General features: G+C 60.7%; 2 protein-coding genes across 29 annotated transcripts in view; one reads left to right on the top strand and one right to left on the bottom strand.

The window, feature by feature from the left end:
* The first annotated feature begins 302 nt into the window (after nucleotides 1-302).
* ARL6IP4 (ARF like GTPase 6 interacting protein 4) lies at nucleotides 303-3,288 on the top strand. 4 transcript variants are annotated; one of them, XM_019977911.2, is made up of 6 exons: nucleotides 817-991; nucleotides 1,358-1,531; nucleotides 1,932-2,243; nucleotides 2,327-2,444; nucleotides 2,847-2,916; nucleotides 2,995-3,288. In XM_019977911.2, exons 2-6 carry the CDS (start codon nucleotides 1,369-1,371, stop codon nucleotides 3,049-3,051), a joined length of 720 nt encoding a protein of 239 aa, XP_019833470.1. In that variant the 5' UTR covers nucleotides 817-991; nucleotides 1,358-1,368; the 3' UTR covers nucleotides 3,052-3,288. The 4 variants fall into 4 exon arrangements, with proteins under 4 accessions (XP_070625562.1, XP_019833470.1, XP_019833471.1 ...); XM_019977912.2 differs by having other exon boundaries at nucleotides 831-991; nucleotides 1,956-2,243; XM_070769459.1 differs by lacking the exon at nucleotides 817-991 and adding an exon at nucleotides 1,036-1,132.
* Nucleotides 3,289-3,845: 557 nt separating this feature from the next.
* PITPNM2 (phosphatidylinositol transfer protein membrane associated 2) overlaps nucleotides 3,846-21,549 on the bottom strand; it is a 159,953-nt gene continuing 142,249 nt past the window's right edge. For 20 of the 25 annotated variants that reach the window (XM_070769446.1, XM_070769430.1, XM_070769427.1 and 17 more), the window contains 18 exons: nucleotides 21,386-21,456; nucleotides 18,316-18,563; nucleotides 17,507-17,696; nucleotides 17,248-17,367; nucleotides 16,478-16,683; nucleotides 14,763-14,941; nucleotides 13,134-13,304; nucleotides 12,419-12,568; nucleotides 11,194-11,358; nucleotides 10,377-10,508; nucleotides 9,337-9,485; nucleotides 8,891-9,007; nucleotides 8,432-8,548; nucleotides 8,160-8,308; nucleotides 7,918-8,067; nucleotides 7,346-7,529; nucleotides 7,136-7,264; nucleotides 3,846-6,862 (listed from right to left, as the gene is read on the bottom strand). In XM_070769446.1, the coding sequence (XP_070625547.1) occupies nucleotides 6,536-6,862; nucleotides 7,136-7,264; nucleotides 7,346-7,529; nucleotides 7,918-8,067; nucleotides 8,160-8,308; nucleotides 8,432-8,548; nucleotides 8,891-9,007; nucleotides 9,337-9,485; nucleotides 10,377-10,508; nucleotides 11,194-11,358; nucleotides 12,419-12,568; nucleotides 13,134-13,304; nucleotides 14,763-14,941; nucleotides 16,478-16,683; nucleotides 17,248-17,367; nucleotides 17,507-17,696; nucleotides 18,316-18,563; nucleotides 21,386-21,456 (2,954 nt within the window). In that variant the 3' untranslated portion in view covers nucleotides 3,846-6,535. The other 5 variants (XM_070769438.1, XM_070769439.1, XM_070769445.1 and 2 more) reach the window with 5 other exon arrangements.

Here is a 21,549-nt window from a genome sequence, read left to right as displayed (position 1 = left end):
AAATTCTGATTCAGCCACTTCCAGTTGTGACTGTGGGTAAGCCACCTGCCTCTCTCTGCCTTAGTCTTTTTTTCCTGGAAAGTACCTATGTCCTAGAGCTGTTTTGAGGATCAAATGACTCCCCATTTATAAAGCAATTTACAACAGTCCTCTGGGTTTGCTGCTGTCATTACTATCAAAGAGTTTGCAACTCGGTGGCCCCAAGACTGGATGAGGCATGCAGCTATGCTATGTTTGGGAGAGTTTTCCATGTTGAAATCTTGAGTTTGGGCTCCCCTGGCAAAGTGGGAAGATCTGGAAATACCCGGCCCCAGTCCACATTGCAGAAACTAGGGAGACCAGACTCAGCTGCCCCCACTCTCGAGGCCTGTGGTACACTCCCTCACAGGGGTCCCTCATATGTTGCTATGATCTTCCTGGTTTCTATGGACGTCTGAGTTTGTGACCTCTCTGTATTACTGAAAGCAGACATCGGAAAGACCAAGGTTCTGGAGCTCATGGCTTGCTGGTGTGGACATGTCCGTAGAAAATCCACAGTCGCCTCTTCCCCTGGGCTTCACAGGGACTGGGGGTGCTGCGCGCCGACCGAATAGGATAGAGATGGGAGAGGGCACAGCTGCCGCAAAGGGCCTGTGAGCTCTGGGACTGGCACCAGGCTGGCGAGCAGGTCTCTCGTCCGGGAGCGCCCCCTAGAGGCGGAAGCCTGGAGCCCCAGCTCGCCTCTCTGGGAGGTGAGCGCGCCAGACTCGGTTTCTTGGGCTGCCCCACAGACGGAACATGGGGCTTCAGAACTAAAGGCAGCAGCGCCTCGCTTCGCGGCCGGACAGCCTCCCAGTGCACCGCCCGGGCCGGAAGTCACCCAGCCGTTGCTTCCTCACGCGAAGGCGTGGTGCAGGGGTGGCGGTCCCGCCGGATGGGCGGTTGAAGAGGGAGCGGAATAGCCCCGGGGACTTCTTTGAGGCGGCAGGCCGCGGAGGGCACGGGGTGGAGGGTAGGTGCACATGGGAAGGGAAGAGGAACGCACCTGGCAGCCGAGGAGCGCAGCCGTTCCTAAAGGCGCCTGAGCTGCGCGCGCAGCCGTGAAGCGTCCGCGCGGGGGAGGACCCTTAAAGGGGCCGCAGCGGTGGAGCCGGTAGTCCGCGGAGAACTTGGGTTACCGGGTTTGGGGGCGGGCGAGGATCATACGGTTCCTCCAACTCTCCCTCAATAACGCTGCCCCGGGTAGTGACGGGTGCCAGGCCCCAGAAGACCAGGCCGAGTCTGGTTGACTCGGTCAAAGTAGAGCCTCCCTGGGAACCCAGTCTGCGGGCCGGCCCCGTGATCGATCCCGGGTTTAAGCGCGCCTTCGTGTCTGCAGCTCGCGGCGCTATGGCTCACGTCGGCTCCCGCAAGCGCTCTAGGAGTCGCAGCCGTTCCCGGGGGCGAGGGTCGGAGAAGAAAAGGAAGAAGAGCAGTAAGGACGTCCGGAGGAGCTGCTCGGCTTCGAGATCCCAAAGCCGCAAGGCCAGCAGCACCTCCTCTGGGGCTGAGGGTGAGGACCAGAGGGAATGGGAAAGGGATGAGGGTACTTCAGGGAGGACGTTGCAGGCAGTCGGGAGGGCTTCTCCAGACTGACTGGGAAAATCACAGAGCGCACTATTCAGAGGGACACAAGAGTGTCCTCGCTATCTGGAATGAAAGACGCTCAGAATCCAGGGGCTGGGCCAATCCATTGAATACGGAGTGAAGCAAGAACTTTATCATAGTTTTGGTGTAGCAGGGCCTAAGATGTGGGTGCTGGCCACCTTGCTCTTGGGCAGACAGTGACTGCGGAGTCGAGAAGGTGCCTCTCCACAGCGTGCTGAAGCCCTGCCAGGAGGTAGTCAGCCTGAGTCTGCTACAGGCCAGAGCAAGGGGACGAAGGTTTACTTCTTCCCCTCCTGGCCTTCCAGCCTCACCTTCTCCCTGCATCACAGAGAGAAGCAAGCACAAGGCCCGGAGGAGACCACGATCCAGCTCCTCCTCCTCTTCTTCCAGTTCTTCTAGCTCCTCTTCCTCTTCGTCTTCCTCCTCTTCCTCCAGCGATGGCCGGAAGAAGCGGGGGAAGCACAAAGACAAGAAGAGGAAGAAGAAGAAGAAGAAAAGGAAGAAGAAGCTGAAGAAGAGAGGCAAGGAGAAGGCCAGAATGCAGCAGACTGAGGCTCTGCCCGGGCCCTCGCTGGACCAGTGGCACAGAGCAGCCAAGGAGGAAGAGGATGGCCCAGGTACTGTGCTGCCCGGGGTGCAGGGCAGGGAGGATCCCCTCCCTGAGGCCCTGCCACCGCCTCCCTGCCATCTTCCCTTCCAGTCCTGACGGACGAGCAGAAGTCCCGCATCCAGGCCATGAAGCCCATGACCAAGGAGGAGTGGGATGCCCGGCAGAGCGTCATCCGCAAGGTGGTGGACCCGGAGACAGGACGCACCAGGTGAGGCGCGCTGGCCCCAGACTGCACTCTCAGGAGGAGGGATGGGGGCTGCTGCTGCTCGAAACAGGCTGATGTCCAGGGGAAAAGTCCCTTGTTGATGAGCCTTCTCAGGCCGTTGCTCCCTATTGGCTGGAGTAGGCAATTGCAGGGGCTGGAAAGGCCTTGAGGGAGGGCCTTCAAAGAGCCACAGCTGGCCTGTCTGGTGGCAGAGCTACCCTCTGTCCTCATCTCTGTGGAAAGGGAGGGAGGTAAGGAGGGAGGAGTGGGAGTGGCCAGCAGGGTGTGGCAGCCTGCTCAGGGTGGTGGTGGGGCCTGGGCCTGGCACCCCTCTGCCAGGTGCTTCTGGTTCTGGTGCTCTGGCCTCTCAGTTAAGAGGCTCAGCCTGCCCACCTCCATCCCCAGGCTCATTAAGGGAGATGGCGAGGTCTTAGAGGAAATCGTCACCAAGGAGCGACACAGAGAGATCAATAAGGTGGGTGTCGCCCCCTTACCCAGGCCCACCCCCAGCTCTTCTTCTGACCTGTCCCCTCCTGTGTGCTTTCTTCCCCAGCAAGCCACCCGAGGGGACGGCCTGGCCTTCCAGATGCGAGCAGGGCTCCTGCCCTGAGGCCCCTCTGGCCCCCGGCCAAGGCCTGCTACACACAGTGTTGGCATGACCTGAAGGCTGGCCTCAGGGTGGGCAGCGGGGAGCCCGCTGGGTGTTCTTTCTCCTGCAGACCAGCCTCTGGCCCAGCTTCCTCTGCAATTCAGGGAGTGGAGGTCGGGGGTAACTGGCCGAGTCAGCTCCTCCATCTCCCAAAAGAACGCACCTTCCCAGATATTAAATGTTCCCTGGTTGGAGACATCCTCTGTGTTGTTGCTTTTTGTGCTTATGGGGAGGGAAGGAGGCAACCTGACTTCAGGGCAAAAATAAGGACTCTGCAAGCTTTGGTGGGGGGCACACACCAGCCACTCTTGCGGTCCTCACCCTCAGGTCAGCCTGCCTGGACCAGAGCCCCACCCCACCCCAACTGAATCCCAAACCCTCGGCTTTTAAGCTGATTTCCTCAGGCCTGGCGGGAGGCTGCTGCCCTTGCTGTTAACTGTGCAGATAAGAGAGTCCTGCTGGCCTGGGAGGAGTCCTGGCCCAGCTCGCAGGCTGTGTCCTCTGTGTGGTGGAGGCTGACAGCACCCACCTCCGTCACTGGATTGCTGTGAGGACAGACTGAGTTCATGCCCAGGAAGGGGCTAGAAGGAAGCCCAGCAGAGATAAGGCCCACGGGGGTGTGTTGGTATTACCGTGAGCACAGCTGGCATTGTGTACTGGGAAGGACTGCCTTTACTCCCAAGGGCAGGCTGCACCCCCCAGCCAGCCCCCACCCCCAATGCTCTGGTGGTCGGCGCAGTACTGAGACCCAGAAGGAAGCCTTCCTGCTTCTTTAATCGGTGTAACAGATGACAACACAGTACACAGCACACTCAGGTCCGATGGAGCAGGGACAGCAAGGGTGGGCGGGGATACGTCAGAACACCGCTCACAGGCGGCCCAGACAGACAAGACAGACAGACAGGTTGAGACGTGAAGGCTGCGACGTGGCAGGCGGGCAGGCAGGCGGTTCAGACCGAGCTGGGAAGGGGGCATGGGGTCTCTGCGGAATCCCTCTTTAGAAATCAAAGAGAAGGCAGGTGGTGGGGTCTGGGAGTGGTGGGCTGAGGCTCAGTCCTGGGGGTGGGGGGGCTGGGACTAAGGCTTCTACTCTAACAGGCCTGGGGTGGGGTGGCAGTCAGCAAGGCCTGCCTCACCCTTTGGTTATGACTGGTCGGGCCTGAGCCCTGCAGCTCAGCACCCAATGCTGTAAACATTTTTGGTATTTTTAAAGGACTCTGTCCTCCGTCTCTTAGTTTCTGAAAAACTGGTGCTTCCTTAAGAGGATAATGTGCCAAGAGGAATCTGAAGGGAGGCAGGAAGCCGACCTGGATATAGAAGAGAGACGTCCACGGGGAGGGTGGGCTGCCCACCTCACCATCTATGGCTGAGGGCCGCTGGGGGAGGCCCGGACTATTGCTGTTGTCCTTGGCGTGGCTGGCGGCTGGGTAGGCAGGCGGGGAGCTCGGAGCCGTGGGGCAGTGGCCCGCTGGGAGAGGCCAAGCTCACTGCCCACCCAGCCTCCTGGGGCTGGCAGCCTCCAGGCCTTTATTGCAGGCGGCCCGAGACTCTTGTAGGTGCTCCTCCATCCGGATGGCTGCTCACCGAGGCGACAGGCGAGATGGGGTGAGGTGGGACCGACAGGAGGAGGCACTGGCCACGGGGCCCCTGGCTGGGGCTGTGATTGTCGGGCCGAGCGTTTCCCGCTGGGAGCAGGGGGTTAGATATTGCACTTTCACTGCAACAGTTACATTAAAACTTGGTCCATAAAATAATCGTCGCTTTATACATAATGCCGGAAACAACAAAAAGCTACATCTTAAATATGAATAAATCCTGAAGGTCCCATCCCTCCAGACATTTTTTCTCTGCACAAAATAAATAGCTTTCACTCTGTACAGACCCACTTTTGCAGAACATTTACATGACCCTTTGGCTGTACATATCTACACACGGGAAAATGTTAACATCCATCTGCGTGCCTCACCGTCCCAGCCCGCGAGGCCCCGAGGCCGTATCCAGGTTGGCAGCCGCTTCTCACAAAAGCAGCCTGGATGTTGGACGGCTAGCTGAGGCCTGGCAGGCTCCCCTGTCATGAAGGGGGTGGAGGAGCAGCAGAGGGGCTGCCTGGAGCCGAGGCCACAGCTGAGATCGCGGTCAGTTCTGGGGAGAGAGAGCTGATGCTCAGACCCAGTGCACAGGACAGCGTGGTCCTTACCAGGTGGGAAGTGTAGTCATGGCTGCCTGCCCTTAAGCTAACTAAGCGAGTTGTGGCTTCTTAGATTCAGCATCGAAACGGAATTGGCATTTAAAAAAAAAAAAACAAAACTAAGGGTGTGCCCCACTCACCCCAGAGTAGAAATTCTGTAGAATTAACGGGGCTCGGGTGAGGCAGAGAGGCCATGCCCCGCTGCCTGGGCAGCGGACAGGGCCCTGGGACCCAGAACCAGGCTGGACTCCGTCACAGTGCTGGGTGTTTTCATGTGGAGGGGCTGCGTTTGGTACAGAAAGAGTTAAGAAAAGGAAGCAGCCAAGGATTGCTCGTTTAAAAAAACCTCATAGAAATCAGATTGGAGAAGTAGAAAGGTGTAGAAACGCGGAAGGGAGGGCCGAGGCTTGGAGCCTTGGCTGATGGCAGGCGAGGAGAAGAGGCCAGGCCTGTCCAGGCCCCGTAGCCCCAGGCAAGGCTTCTCAGGAGCCACTTGGCTTCACTGACTGACCTGGCAGCCTGAGCTGTGCCCAGGGCAGAGATGGCGCCAGGCCCGCGGCTGAACTGGGCTCCAGATGGGGCAGGTGGAAGAGGCTGGGGTCTGGGGCTGCCATGGGTTCATGGGCCAGGCAGAGCGGCAGAAATTATGATATGGCCTTTCTCTCCTATTTGTACAAGGATTCTCCGCCCTGGAGCCTTCTGTGTGGTGGCAGGTCTTGGATGGGCAAACGTTGAATTTTCATGCATGTCCATGAGTCTGTAGCCATAGGAGATGGTGATGAATCTCCACTCTCAAAAATCAGTGCAAAACCAGTGAGGTCAAACAGTTGAGTAACTCGAGTCAACAAGAAGCAGGCTGTCCCCACCCCGTCGCAGCTGCTACCAAATGGGAGGGGACCTGGGGGTCAGGGCGAGCAAGTGGATGGGAGGTGCCCAGGCCTGGCATCGGAATGCGGGGACGTCAATGCAGGGCAAGCGTCCAGGAGCGCCTTCTGGCCAGTCCACGTTGGGAGTCCTGGTCCTTAGGTCTTCCCAGGGATGGTCGTCCTGCCAACTTCCACGACCAGCTGGAACCCCACAGACCCTAAAGTGTGAGGCTGGGCTGGGAGGGCTGTGTCTGGCACAGCCCGTGTCCTCTGCCGGGCCCTGGGACGAGCTTTGCCCCAGCCGACAGTACGTGCCCAGGCCAGGCCTCCTGGCAGGGCGGGCCGCCCTGGCCTAGCACCATGGAGACCACAGCGCCTCACTCCCGGTGCCCTACTTGGGGCCCGCGGCTGGGCCGGGCTCTGGCCGGCCGGCCAAGGTGCGGCCCCAGCAGCCGGCCGCCATGCTCATGCTGCGCTGTCCCCGCTGCTCGCTGTCCGCCTGGCTCTGCGTCCGCTCGTGCGGTCGGGGGCCGGGGCCGCTGGGCTGGGCCGAGATGGTGCGGAGCAGGTGGTTCCGGGAGCGCAGGAAGTCGCCTTGGCCCGGCAGGCCGAAGCTGCCCTTGCGCAGCGCCATGCGGGTGGCCGCGTTGCGGGCTGGCCGCGCCCGGTGGTTGTACTTGAGCTGGGCCAGGTGGGCCGCGTAGCCGTCGGTGATGAACTGCGGGTGAGGGCAGCGGAAGGCACGGCTGTCAGGGGGCGGGGCTCCGGGTTGGCCCGGCAGTCGCCGGGCGGGGCGCCCAGGGCGGCGCGGCAGTCGAGGGGCGGGGCTCCGGGGGTTGCCGGGCAGTGGGGGCGGGGATCCCAGGGCGGCGCGGCAGTCGGGGGGCGGGGCTCCGGGGTGGCCCGGCAGTAGGGGGCGGGGCTCCCAGGGCGGCGCGGCGGTCGAGGGGCGGGGCTGCCCGCCTGCCCCGCCCACCTGAACGCCGCTCACCTGGCACTGCTGCTGCAGCTTCTTGGTGGGCCGGCCCACGATGTAGATCTGCATGGGGGACAGGCTGATGGAGCTGTAGACCGCCACGTCCTTAGTGGAGCCGTAGGCCGCGTGCACGCGCAGGTGCAGCTGTGGGCGAGACCGGTGTGGGCGCAGGCTCAGCCCTTCCACCCCCACCCCTACCCCGCTCCCTTCCACCGGGGGACCCACCTCGGAGATGAGCAGCTTCAGGAAGTTGGCCTTGTGCCGCAGCGGGTCGTGCACCAGGCCGTCACAGAAGGACACCACGCCGTGGGGGAAGTTGTGCTGAGCCAACCACGCCACCACTCGCTGCTTCTGCATGTCAGGCCGGCCAGTCACGTAGATGATGAGGTAGCCCAGGTCCTGCCAGTGCCTGGGGGCGAGGGGCAGGCCTGGGTGTCCCACGGCCGCACTGTCCTCCCTCTGGGGCTGCCTGGTCTCCTTGCCCAGCCAGCCCCACTAGTGGGCACAGGCTTCAACAGTAACAGCCCCAGCACGGTGCTCACTGCTCGCCTCTCACAATCCCCACTTCCACCCTCTGCAGCAGGTGTAACTGGTCTTGTTAGGAAAAGCCCCGCTTCCCAGGTGAGGGAACTGAGGCATCCACAGTAAGAGATCCCAGCTGGGAAGTGGTGCTGCTGGCCCCTCCAAGCCACAGGGTCCCTGCCCCCTGTCCTGGCTCTGGCACCCAAGACCATCCTCTCTGCCCAGCCCCCAGCTACCTGCCTTCGAGCCCACCCGCTGCCCCTGGGGGCACTCACCGCACCACGTCCACGGCCCCGGCCCGCACTTTGGGGTCGCTGCCCATGATGGACACGCTGGCAGCGAAGGAGCCATCGATGCTGAAAACCACGAACTCCGTGCCCTTGGGCAGCACGGTGATGTAGCTGTCAGCAAACGTGTGGTCTCCCCTGGGAGGGGGTGGCTCGTCAGAACCCACTGGGACCCCTTCCTCCAGCCCCAGACCAGGTCGGCCCACCAACTTGTTCTTCCCAGCTCCTACCTGACCACCATCTTGATGGGGTAGACTCCCACACCTAGGCGATGGGTCTCGGGGATGGTGTAGGAGACGCGCCCACTGCTGTTGGTCACCAGCGTGTCCAGGTACAGCCACTCACCCGAGGGCGGCTGCATCATAATGTGCACGTCCACCTGGAGCCAAGCAGGCCGGTCATGGGTGGCCATGCCCCTGACCTCCCTAACCCCGACTCTCCACCGCCCAGCCAGAGGGAGGCGGGGCAGGGTGGGGCTCCCACAGGCTCCCCAGGTCTTTACCTTCTCCCCGGTCAGGGTGACCATGTCCAGGGGCCCGTACATGAACCGACCCGTCAAGACCTGTGGGCCATCCTCGTTGGCGACCGCGTCATTGATCCGGTGGTTGGCTGTCACATTCTGGGGTGGGGAGGTGCAGGAGCAAGGTTGGGTCAGGGTAGGGGATGGAGGGGTGGCTGGGGTCTCCTGGGCTTAGCTCAAACTTCCCAGGGGCCTGGGGGTGAGCATGGGCACAAAGTCAGATGGCCCAGGGTTCAAGTCCAGCTCGGCCACTGACCTACGTGGCCTTGGTGTGGGTCCCTGTCTGTAAATGGGGGAACAGCTCCAACCTCAGACTGTGAGGATTAAGTAAGACAGCACACATCTCTGTGACTCAGTTTCCTCATCTTTAAAATGGAGTTTTCTCAGGAGGATTCAATAGGACAAGAGCCCTGGAGCCGGGGCACCCAGAGGATCCCTCACCCGAAGCTTCACGTGGGTCCTCTTGCGCTGCCACTTCTCTCTTGGCTTCGAGGGGGTGAACACCGAGACCTCCTTGCCGTCCAGCTCCAAGATACTGGAGTTGTCGTGCCTCATGACCTGCGAGGGGACAGAGGGGGGTCACAGGGCAGACTCAAGCCTGGGGCTTCCTGTTCCGTGGGGAGAGGCCAGCGGCCCTAGGGGCCCAACTAACCTTGTGAGGATTTGGTGGGACAAACCCCACTACAGTCCACCCTCTGGCCCCCCAGAATTCACATCTGTCCCGTGAAGGTGTACATCCATTCACCCCATCTCCACGGCTTCCTGTGCTGGGGCCAGAAAAGTGGGGTCTCCCATCGTCCTCATTTATGAAATGGGGCCCAGTCAGCAGCAGGGTCACTCAGGGACCTGAGAGGTGTTGGTGTGTCTGTTAGGGGGACTCTGGGTACCTGTCTCAGCAGGAAGGAGACCACATCCGTTGACTCCCAGTAGCTGGCGTGGAACAGGTGGGGCAGGGCCACGGTGGGAAAGGCCGTCAGGGCGTCGGGGCAGTACAGGGCATAGTCGATCCGCTTCTGGCCCCACCACTTCGCAGCAACTGCCAAGAGGAGGGGACTGTGACTGGGCTGGGCCCCCTAGGGTGACCTGGCCCCTCAGACCCAGCTCTGCCCAGAGACAAAACCCTCCTCTGACCAGGGAGCAGGACCACCACCAAAGCGAGTCTCCTTCTCCTGGGCTCAGCGATAGGGGAGCAGGCGAGAAGGCACAGGAGGCCGGGACAGCAGCAAGCATCCCAAGTGCTCCGGGGAGGGGGAGTCGGGGCTGTGGCTCAGCAGGGAGGTGTGGAGTTAGAGGGGGAGGGGAAGAGCCCAGTGTGGAGGCAGGACTCCCTGGCCCTGGTCAACCCCTTGTCGACTCCCGCCCTGGGCCTCATCACTGCCCTCTCTGGGCTTCTCCTGGACTCCTTGAATGCCTGTCCCACCTCCCCAGGCCTCAAAACTGTGAAAGGCTTCCCAGAGCGGGAGTCTCAGTTCCTGGGCCTCAAGGCAGAGGCCTGATGCCCTCAGCCCCTGGCGGGCAGAGTGTGAAGTGAGGGCCTTCAGTCAGATGGAGCCTGTGTGCGTATGTGCGGGTGAATCCGGCTCCCCCTTGGGGCTGGGGGGCTGCCCCAGGTTTGCAAAGAGCCTCCCCAGTGGCTGGAGGCTGGAGGTGCACTGGTTCAGGGTCGGAGCTCTCTGCCTACAGCTTGCCTGATAGGTGACGCCGGTCCTCACCCAGCCTCCATCCAGCCCACCCCCTGCTCCCAGCCCCTAGCTAACTCCAGCGGCTTCTGCCTCCTCCCTGGAAGTCAGGGTGCTCCCAGCCCAAGCTCCAGCTCCCTGGTTAGGCGTCAGCAGGGCCCTGGGGGTGAGATGTGTCTGGAAATCAAAGCATGACCCCAGTTAGAGGAGAAGCATGTGTGCGCATGGAGGCCCGTGGTGCCCGGTACCTTCACTGATGTCCAAGTCGGGGAGGCGAGGGGCCCTCTCCCGCTTGCCCAGGGTAGAGGGGGCTGGGTGGGGGAGGGCAAGTAGGGACAGGCGCCTGACGCTGGGGGTGTGGCTGAGCAGAGCTGGGGCTTCTGAGGAGCAAGAACAACAGGAGAGGCTCAGCCATGCTGGGGCTACCACGCCAGCTAGCCTTAGCCTAGACCGTCTGCTCTGACAGGCGGCTGGGGAGCCAGTCATGTGGCAGGGAGGCCGGCAGGGGGTTGCTGGCCCCGGCAAGAGTGAGAGGGGATAGTCCAGACTCTGCTTCCAGCTGCTAAGAAGATGGAAGGAGCCAAGGAGGCCGGGGTGATCCACCCCCTGGGGTGGCAAAAGGGGCCGTGCACAGGAGACCTCGCTTCCCTGGCTCCCCTGGGCCACCCCTCCAGCTTCTCCAGAAATGGCCCCCAACTTTCTCCCTCAAGGAACATCTGCCCCTCTGGGGCTAGGACCCCTCCTCGCAGACCCATCACCCTGCAGCTGAGACAGCACCACCGATCTCCTACCAGCTGGACTTGGCTCCCCACTCCAGGGCCACCCTTTCATATGCTCCTTCCTTCCACAGTTCTCGATGGACACTGGGGCAGGATGACTCTTCACTGTGGGGCCATCCTGAGCATCATAAGGTGTTTAGCAGGTCTCTACCCACCAGATGCCAGTGGCACCCACCCCAGTAGTCTCCAACTGTTCTCTGAGGGGGCATAATGGGCCCGGTTGACACCGGCCACAATAGGACAGAGCCCCCTGGCTCTGATGGGTGGGTAGCGCTGCTGTACTCACTCTGGGCGATGCCAGATGCTGTGTAGCTCTCGGCCATGCCAGACACCTGGCTGGCGATGCTGATCTCGCTGGCCCGGCGGAAACCTCGGGTGCTGGGGGCTGAGCCAGGTGAGGAGGGGGCCGCGTGCTCTTGGAAGACCGTGTTGTGGGCCTGGAGTGCCTCTGCTGCAGGTGGACAGGGACCAGAGACCAGGGGTAAGGAGGCCTTGCCCAGCCCGGCCCCAGGACCCCCGAGCAGGGGTGCCCAGTGTGTGCCAGGGCTGGGGCAGGCCAGAGCGGCAGCTGTGCCAGGCAAGGCCAACACCAGCTGCAGAGGAGTGGGGGGCATCTGAGCACAACTGGCAGACAGGATGGGCCCATGCGTGCCAGGGCCTGCCTTTTCAGGGTTGAGAGGGCAGGGCTGAGCTGAGGCAGAGAGAAGGGAGGGCTGGGGCAGGGCTGGACAGATGGACCAATACAGACACAGTGGGCAGGGAGGCAAGGTGGCCAGGCTCACGCCCCACCCCGGCCACCCTTCTAGTCTCTTGGTCTAGTCTAGCCTTCTTGGCCTCTGGGGCCCGGCCTGGCCTGACCCACAGCCCATGGCAGCTGGGTTTGGGGGTGCTAGAGACAGGGGCCTGGGACAGCTTCCTAGGCATGTCCTAGGCGGAGGACTGAGCAAATGAGCCAGCATCGTGCATGCCCCTCACACATGGGCCACATGAGCCAGCCCCGGATGGGCATTAGGGACAAAGGAAGAGGGCTGAGGGCTCCAGCCAGGCTCACCTGGGCCTGGGCTGAGGGCGGGCCAGAGGACCCACCTCTAGACAGGAGCAGGAGGTGCCTGGACCTCCTCAGGGAGGGAGGGAGTGGGTCGAGAATCCAACCCTGTGCCGGGACCGAAGTCTTCTCCTTGGGGGCAGGTGGGTCCCAGAGGGCCTGAGGCCTCACCCCAACCCTTGGCTGCCCCTGCTGGTAGCCTCACAAGTGGCAGACAGAGCCCTTGGGCTGACACTGTGCTGGGTGACCCCGGGACAGCTGCTCTCCTCTGGGCTCCTTCTTTGCTTTGAGTCCCCTCCCCGCACTGCCCAGTGCCAAGACCGCTCCCAGGGACCTGTCCTGCCTGGTCTCTGCTCCTCGCCACAGTCCCCCAAACTCTGGGTGGCCAAGGAGTGGGTGGGGGGTCCCTGAGGACCAGCGGTCAGCCAGCGAAGCAGACACCACCACGAGCAGGGGGGTTACACACACTCAGCGCAGCCCGGGCTCGGGCGGGGCCCGTCTTGCGAGGTGAGCGCGGGCACGGGGATACTGGTTTCCAGGAAGCCGTCCCCGGGAGGGAGAGGGGCCAGGGGGCCGCCCTCCAAGACCAGCTCGGGGTTTCTCTGCACGGTCTCGACTGGAGGCAGACGGGGAGAGAACAGAGGACAAGAACAGACACTCGTGTGGACGCTCCGACAGACACAGGGCTTCTCAAGGACCAAGACAGGACTGGGACACACGGGGGGCAGGAGGGACGGGCTGTTCCCGGGAGGGACGAGATGGACCACGGGGCAGCCCTCGTTCACGCGACCTATCTCCAGGCCAGGTGACCTGGAAGTTCCGGGCCAATAGCCTGCCGTAGGGGCCCTTCACAGGGTGGGACACAGGCCCAGACTCTGCCAGGGTCCCTTGGGTCCTCAGCTCTGCCTTGGTGGGGCAGTGGGAAAGGGAGCGGGGCCCTGGCTCTGTGCTGTGTGTGAAGCGGCGGGAAGGGGGAGGCCTGTGGAGGTGTCTCATGCCTTCCTCCCTGGGGCGAGGCACCTGCACCTACGCCAGCTGTCCAGCTTCTAAAGGGTTCAGTGCAGGCCGCCCCTTCCCGCACGCAGGGCCACCCCCGGAACTTGGAGCACCCAAGGAGTCGGGCCAACTCCCACCCTCCCCCAGGGCCGGGGCCGGTGGAGGTGGGGCGCAGGTTCTCTCACCCAGCAGCGTGGAGCAGCCGTCCCCCAGCGGGTAGCGCTGGTAGCGGGGGATGCTGAAAGGCGGCAGGGTGTGGAATCGCCGCTCCAGCAGCGGCTCCAGGCGCGAGGCCGATGGGTCAGCGGGGTGGAAGAGGTTGTAGACTTGCTGGCAGGCGGGCCGCAGCTGGAAAACTGAGGGCGGGGCGGAGTCGCAGAGCCTGGAGTTAGCTCCGCCCTAAGGAGGCGGGGCCTAAAGCCGGCTAAGGTCCGGTGGGGTGGGATGGAATTGGGGTTTTAGAAGACAGAGAAACCCAAAAGTGTGTCTCCATCGATTTCGGGTTCTGTTTGGGCCACTGTCCCTTTATTAACCAAATTTGTTTTAATTAAGAAAATTATGATAATGGTAAATTTTTTTGTTTTTTGTAGTACAGGGATATATACGATATAAGACATATAACGGAAAGCTCCTCTCCACCCCCAGAGCGCTAAGGCTAGAGCCCTACCTGCAAACCCTGGGGAGCCCCGAGCATGTGCGGCCGAGCAGGCTAGAGCCTGCTCATCCACTCTTGATTGAAAATGTTTCCAGGCTCTGCGCTTCCGAACATTTTGCAGTTGTTGGGAAGATGCCCTGGTGGTCGAGTGCAGGGGACACAGGGTTTTTGAGTCCTCGTCTAGGAAGATCTCACATGCCGCTGAGCGACTAAACTTGTGCTTCCCAACTACTGAGCCCGAGGGCTGCAACTATTGAAACCGGAGCACCTAGAGCTCATGCTCTGCAACAAAAGCCTTCGCTTGCTGCAGCTAGATAAAGTGCGTGCGCAGCAATGAAGACCCAACACCAAAAAACCCCAAACCTGCACACAAATAGAAATATGATCTATGCTTTTTGTACTTGACCTTTTTTTTTCATTTAACACAAAAAATGTTGGGAGTCTTTCATATGAATATTTTCACTGAGCCCCTTTCTTTTGAATTGCACTGGGGCATTGCTTTGTACGGCTGTGCCAAAGTTGATTTAACCTCAGCCTGCATCCCATTTAGGTTGTTTCAGGTTTTCCATGATTACAGATGACATTGCCCTGCCATCTCTGTCTCTTGAGTCTGTGCACTCATGTGGGTGCACAGTGTCTTGCCCTTGAGCAGGTGTCTACAACCTCTCTGAGCCTCAGTTTCCCCCTGTGCAGCTCTTGTAGGATGGGAGGGAGCCCACACCAGTTGATCCTGGGGGCACTGGGCAGGGACCTCTGCTCTGACAGCTTCTTAACCGACACTTTTCCACCTCCCTGTGTGTGTTGTCTCTGGGGCTGGGAGGCCACTGCATCAGGGAGACTTCAGAGGTGCCTGGCTTCCTTATGGGAGACTGGGTCTGTCCTCATCTGATCCTGGGGCAGCCCCTTCCATCTCTGGTCCTCAACTTCCAGAGGTGCCTTAGAGATGAAATGAAACAGTGTGTTGGGAAATGGGGCTGGAGACTAAGCTGGGTTGAGGCTGGAACAAAGGAGAGCCATGGGCCCTTGGTGAGGCAGGGGGTGCAGGAAGGAGGCTGATGCAGGAAGGGGCCTGGGATGTGGCCCTGGCCTTGTGACAGGGGTTCACTGAGATCCTCTGCCCAGCTCATGGACCCCTACCCTCCCCTGCAGGGACTCTCACCATCCAGGGAGGGGATGACCGTCTTCCTCAAGGCAAGGACCAGCCCCAGGGGGCACCCGAAGAGGAAGAGGTCAGCGACCTCAAAGTCGAACTTGCCGACGGCCCCTGCACCGTCCAGCATGGTAGAGCTGCTTGAGCGGCGGGAGCTGGGCTCGTTCCTCAGCACGCTGGCGTGGAGGCTGCAGGTATGAGGTGGGGTGGGGAGACGAGCGAGGTCACACCACGGCCCTCCTCCGGGCCGGCCTGCCCTCAGCCTCCTGAAAGAGGCTCCTCGGGGCTCATCAGGCCCCAACGAAGCTTGGGCCCTGTGCAGTCCTGTGAGTGCAGCTGTCCAGCACCTGCTAGGACACCCCTGGTGACAGCAGGGCCCGACCTCTCCAGGGAGCCCACTGCCTTTGGGACAGCCCTGGCTGGGACCATGCTGTCCCCGGTCAGTTCTGCCTGCTGACTCTGCCAATCCCTGCTTCTTCCCCTGCCCCAGTCAGTCTGTTCTCTCTGACTCAGATGTGGATGGACCCAGAGACTATCATACAGAGTGATGTAAGTCAGAGAAGCAAATATCATGTATCAAGGCATACATGTGGACTCTAGAAAAATGGTACAGATGAACTTGTTTGTAAAGCAGAAATAGACACACAGACGTAGAGAACAAACATAGACACCAAGGTGGGAGCAAGGAGGTGGAATGAATAGAGAGATTGGGATTGACATATACGCACTATCAATACTATGTATAAAACAGTAGGGCCTCCCTGGTGGCCCAGACAGTGAAGAATCTGCCTGCAGGGTGGGAGACCCAGGTTCGATCCCTGGAGGAGGGAAAGGCAACCCACTCCAGGATTCTTGCCTGGAGAATTCCATGGACAGAGGAGCTTTGTGGGCTACAGTCCATGGGGTCAAAAAGAGTCGAACATGACTGAGTGACTAACACTTTCACTTACTTTTTTTCATAAAATAGATAACTAATGAAAACCTGCTGGATGGCACAGGGAACTCTACTCAGTGCTCTGTGGTAAACTAAATGGGAAGGAAATCCAAAAAAGAGGGGATATATGTATATATATACATATGGATATATATATGGATATATATATGTATACATATAGCTGATTCACTTGGCTGTATATCAGAAACACAACATTGTAAAGCAACTGTATCCCAATTAAAATATATATATATATATATGACTTCGCTGGTAGCTCAGCTGGTAAAGAATCCGCCTACAATGCAGGGACCCCAGTTCAATTTCTGGGTGAGGAAGTTCCCCTGGAAAAGGGATGGGCTACCCACTCTAGTATTCTTGGGCTTCCCTGGTGGCTCAGATGGTAAAGAATCCGCCTGCAATGCGGGAGACCTAGGTTCGATCCCTGGGTTGGGAAGATCCCCTGGAGGAGGGCGTGGCTACCCACTCTAGTATTCTTACCTGGAGAATCCTATGGACAGAGGAGCCCGGTGGGCTACAGTCCATGGGATTGCAAAGAGTCAGAGACAACTGAGCGACTAAGCACAGCACAGCACAGCATGACCATAAAAAAAAAGACCACAGTTGCACCCAACACCTTCTCTTGGCTGAAGAACCGTGGGCCTACCCTGGGGACCCCAGGACCTAGGTCAGGGGGCCTTCAGGTCTCTCACATTGGCCATCAGCACCACCTGGTCCGTGTCTCCCCATCTTAGAGTCCCCATCCTCACCCAGCGGGGGCGTCCCCACCCACCTGGACAGAAAGGCCTGGTGCTGCTGGATGGTGTCCAGCTCATAGGTGGACGAGTCACTCCTCTTGCGGGGTAGCTGCCGTTTGGGGTCTTCATTGCCGTTGCTCCGGGGGATGTCGATGTTGCTGCGGCTCAGGTGCCGGCTGCTCTCCAGGTTGCTGCCATGTGCCGTGTTGACCGTCGAGCCAGGGGACAGCAGGTCAGCGTCCTGGAATGGCCCCACACAGGTTCACTGCCCGGTGGCCACTGGCCTGGCCCCCTCTTCAGTGTCGTGGGAGCCGAGTCTCCCCTCCTGACCCTATGCCTGTGGCAGCTTCTCACCCAAGCCGGGGAGGAAAAGGCCCCGTCCCTGTGTGCCCTATGGTTCCCCCCATCTTCACTCCTGGCCCAGCCCATCCATCTGGGCCTTGCTGACTTCCCACTGATCCTGCCGCCTCGCCCAGCCCACCAGGCTGCTTGCTACTCTGCAGCGGAGGGAAATTGGGTCCTTTCTCTTGCCAGGAGGCTCAGAGGATCCAGGCCCTCATGGTGATGGATCTGCTCTCCACGGTGTAGACCCGGCTTCACTGCCTGCTGAAATCGCTTGCGCTCCTGTCTGGCCTCACTGCAGCTGCTCACCTGTGCCATGCATCTGTCCCCCGCCTCTGGGCACCTGCGTTGGCAACCCCGACCCTTCCTTTTTACTGCAGGCCTCTGGGATGTTTGGAGTCAGAGGGTGATACGGTCTCCATCCTGAAGGTCCCCTGCTCTGGGGGCTGGAGGGAGCTCGTACCTGCACGCTGGCCACACTGCCCCGGCGGCTGCTGCTCTGACTCTCAGACACCGGCTGGTTGCTGCAGCATAAGGCATCGAACGCCAGGATGCCCCCGACACAGTCCCCGATCAGGCAGACCTGGGTGGGGAGAGGTCCAGGGCCCTGAGCGCCCGCCCCGCTTGCTGGGGTGCTGGCTGGGGAGAGCCCTGGGCTGGAGGACCAGGCCAGTCCACCCTGCAGGGGTTTCTGTCTCCCCTTCTCCCACCCCACAACTCACCTGCCCGTTGAAGGTCACGCCCTCCTGGGACTTGATGAAGTCCCCGTAGGCGAGGTTGGCTCGTTGAATCACTGTGGCAACAGCCTCCTGGTACTGGGGCGAGGAGGTTGCCAGCAGGGGCAGGGCGGCCAAGGGGATGTGGTCCTGGCTGCTGGACAGACAGCCTTCGTCGTGGCTGTAGGGGCTGAGGCTGGGGGAAGGGAACCCATCAGGAGAGAGCAGGTGGCTTCAGTTCTGCCCAGGGGGCACCCTCACCCCTGACCCAAACATCAGAGCTGGAGCTGCCTGACACCCTGAGAGCCTTGGCCCTGACTCAGCAAACCGCGTGGGGATGCTTCCAGGCCAGGCGTGGGGAACAGGGCTGGGGAGTAATCTCAGAGGCAGGGCAGCATTCTCATATCACAGATGCAGAGACTGAGGCTCAGCTTTGGGCCCCAAACTCTAACCCCCTTGTATCCTCCTGGTGGCTCACACGGTAAAGAATCTGCCTGCAATACAGGAGACCCGGGTTCGATCCCTGGGTTGGGAAGATTCCCCTGGAGAAGGGAACAGCTACCCACTCCAGTATTCTTGCCTGGAGAATTCCATGGACAGAGGAACTTGGCGGGCTACAGTCCTTGGGGTCGCAAAGATCTGGACATGACTGAGTGACTAACACACTCTAACCTCAGCCATCTTGCATGGGTTTTGCTGCCTCCCAACAGAACAAGTTAGACAGCTGGATTGGATGACGGGACCATGGTCCCAATATTAGGTGGGACGGTCTCTGACCCTCGGGGCCAGGGGAGGAGTGGAGCCTACACACTCACTCGGAGACGAGGGCGAAGGCATCGGAGCAGATGGGTGGGCAGGGCACCAGGCGGATGGCGAGGTGGCCCAGGGCGCTGGGGTAGTGCACGCGCATGACGGTGTCGAACACGGTGGCGATGGTGTTGGCGTCTCCCTGCTTGGAGCTGGGGTCCCCGGCGCCCGTGTCCAGGATGGTGCCTCCATGCAACAGCAGCAGCAGCACGTGGATTTTGGAGGGCGGTGCGGCCAGTGGAGGGCTGACCTCATCCTGTGTGGGTGAGGGGATTGGTGGGGGTCAACTCCCTGGGGACTCAGCTCTGTGCCCGGGCCGAGGCTTCTGTCATGCTGGGGAAAGAGGCCTGTTGAGGCCCAATTACACCCTCTGAAAACCCCGATCTCAGTTCCTCTGCTCCGGGGCCTGGTGCCCGATGCCTCAAGCCCTTCCCCTGGTGGGGGAGGCCAGCTGCTCCTCCCCGTCCGTCCTCTCTGCCTGCATCCCAGCTCCTGGCCGCCGACCTGACCAGGGTACAGAGGACATGGAGAGAGGGGTCTATTCCATCCAAAGCAGAAACTCCACTTCCCATCAAGGGGGCCCAGACAGGGGTTTCTGGGGCTTCTGGCCTTGGGGAGAAGGCAGAAGCTCAGTCCAGTGCGGGCCTTTGGGGTCAACCTGCCCTCTGTGTGTCTGTGTCCAGGCATTGGACAGTCACAGACTCACTTAAGAGGGGCTGGGGTCAGGGACTCAGCCTGGCTGCTCTGCCAACAGCACTGAGCTCTCATTCTATCTATATGGGCTGTCCCTGGACTATGGCCTCCAGGCCCTGCCATTCCCAGACTCTAAGACCAAGGTCCTCAAGAGCCGAGATGTCCAGCAGAGGTAGAGCCCCAGCACCTTAGAACAGAGAGGGCAATGCAGGTATCTCTATTTGAAACCACAACCGCCCCCGCCCCACCATTTGTGAGGAGTCATGCCCCCACCTCTTGCTGCTCAGCCCTGCTTGTGAGGTCCAAGTGAGACTTGCATATATCCAACTGTTCCATTTCGAGACGAGGTGACCCAGAGAGGCCAAGGGACTTATCTAAGGTCACATAGCATGTCAGTGCCAAGCTGGACTGGAACCCAGAGCTTCTACCACCAGCTCAGTGCTCTTCTCCTACCCCAGGCTGTAATCCCAGTTCAGGGGCCTCTCCCTGCCCCCAACTCCTGGTATATGACTGTGGGAGGCCAGAGCCCAAGAGGAGCCACTGCTGAGTACTCGCCATGCCCATGTGATATCAGCGAGTGTGGGGGTCGGGGAAGGGAGCTGAAGAGAGGGGCCTCTCCCTAAGGAACCAGCAAGACAGAACAAGGGGCTGAAGCCATCTGGAGGGCCCTAGGGGTCAGTTGGCCCTGAACTGGGCCATCGGCTGGCAGGAGTGGGCAGCAGCAGGACCCAAGTGTCAATGCAGAGCCCAGGAGAGGGATGGGCAGCGCGGGTGCTGAGCCCAGCGACCAGTGAGGCCACAGGAACAGATCGGGCTAGACTGGGAGCCTTTGAGCAGCAGAGGGCTTTGGGTGAGAGGAAGGCTGATGGGCGGGCAGTCCTCGGCCCAGAGTGGAAATAAGACTGGGTTGCATCAATCCCCAGGAGGGGCCTGGTCATCAGCCAGTCACGGGCCTTGGGGCCTAGGCAGGAACGCACGCCCAGCAGAGCTTGGGTCCAACTCCTGTCTCTTCCGAGGGCTGCACACGGCTGCCAGGCCTGGGAGGGAATGAACTCATGGCCTGAGGCATGGTGGGGTCATTGGCTGCCCGATGGTCTCAAGGATTAATCAATACAGTCAGGCGAGGGGCTCGTGGAAGGAATATATTTGAGCAGCCTCCTGGTCACCCAGACATACCCCTAGTCACCTGGGATGGGCAGGGCTGGACAGTGCGGGGAGCCTGCCTGGGCCTGGCTGCCAGGACCCAGCACTGACCAGCCCGAGACACAACTTTCCTCCTGTGCAAACTGCTTTCTACCAGGGCATGCCCTGCCTGAGACTCGAACCCTAGTGGGAACAGAGCCCTCGGGAGGCAGGGCCTGGGAGCCAGCTCTGGGGAGCCAGGAGGGCCCCATCAGTGACTCCATAAAGCCGTCCTCCTTCCCTGCGGTTGGGAGAGGAGCTCCGGTTTGGGGGCTGTTGCAAGCAAAGGGATCCGACTCAGGATGGCGGTACTCCAGAACCGGTGCTGGGCCCAAATGCGCATCCACAGGCAGATCCAGAGCCCGAGGCCCCCTTCTGCCCCTCCCGGGCGGTGGGGGGGAGGTGGCTGTCAGAGCTGTGTGCACCAAAGGGGAGGAGGGGGTTTGCTTTGCTTCACTGCCATTAACTTGCAACTGGAAATCAACTCCCCTTGTCCCAGTTACCCTTCTAGAAAAGCCTGCTTCGACCTTAGACCTCAAAGAGAACCCCAAGAGGAGAGGGCAGTGTGGATGCCCTCCCAATCCCTAGTCCAAACTCCCCAGGGGTCCTGAGTCCCCAGGGGTACCATCTCCACCTTGGGCAGCTAGAGGCCAGAGCAGCGCGGTGACCCCACTCCACCCCGGCTCCCGCCCGAACGCAAACAGCTCTGACCGCCCGCAGGTGGAGGAGCAGAAGGGGCGTGAGCTCCGTGCAAAGAACCCCCAAAGCGGACACAGGCACTCTACCAAGACAGCTTTATTGCACACTGAGAGTAGGGCGGCCACGGCCAGCCACATCACTTCTGCCTAGGTGACTTTCGTTTCCTCCCCTTCCATCTTTTTTTCTTCAGGGACTTCAGACAGGTTGAGCACAAGGTGAAGATCTTATTTTTGATCTGGAATTTACAAGTTTCTCATTTTACTCTCCAGGGTCGGAGCAGGGCAAGGCCTTCCCTGGGGGAGCTGTCCTACTGGAGCAGACCCCACTGGTTGTCAGGGACTTCAGAGGGGGTGGGTCCCAGGCCCCTCTCCAGTGGTGCCCAGGCCAGAGTGGACGTGAGGCTGTGGGTGCCAAGTTCTGCCTCCATTGCCCCCTTGGGACTGGTCCTTGGAGCCCTGGCCCCTGCCCCCCGCGGCCCTGGCCCTCTGCCACCTCGGAACTCACCTCGATGATGTTCAGCTGCTCCACGCTGGAGGCCACCCTGAACTCGGGGGCTCTCTGGCGGTACAGACCATCTGCAACACAGACGCGGTGACTGCTGTGAGCAGACAACACCGGAAACAGGTCGTGACCGTGACCTACAAGGCCCCCAGTCCCCCGGGTGGCTG

The sequence above is a fragment of the Bos indicus genome, chromosome 17 (assembly GCF_029378745.1).
Source record: "Bos indicus isolate NIAB-ARS_2022 breed Sahiwal x Tharparkar chromosome 17, NIAB-ARS_B.indTharparkar_mat_pri_1.0, whole genome shotgun sequence".
In the NCBI taxonomy this organism is placed as follows: Eukaryota; Metazoa; Chordata; class Mammalia; order Artiodactyla; family Bovidae; genus Bos; species Bos indicus.
This window is presented reverse-complemented; position numbering and strand designations above follow the sequence as displayed.

Excerpts from the sequence above, each read along its gene's own strand:
- ARL6IP4 (XM_019977911.2), top strand. The coding sequence starts at position 1,369 with ATGGCTCACGTCGGCTCCCGCAAGCGCTCTAGGAGTCGCAGCCGTTCC. Across the intron at positions 2,445-2,846 it reads CCGGAGACAGGACGCACCAG|GCTCATTAAGGGAGATGGCG; the intron begins GTGAGGCGCGCT and ends CTCCATCCCCAG. Across the intron at positions 2,917-2,994 it reads GACACAGAGAGATCAATAAG|CAAGCCACCCGAGGGGACGG; the intron begins GTGGGTGTCGCC and ends TTTCTTCCCCAG.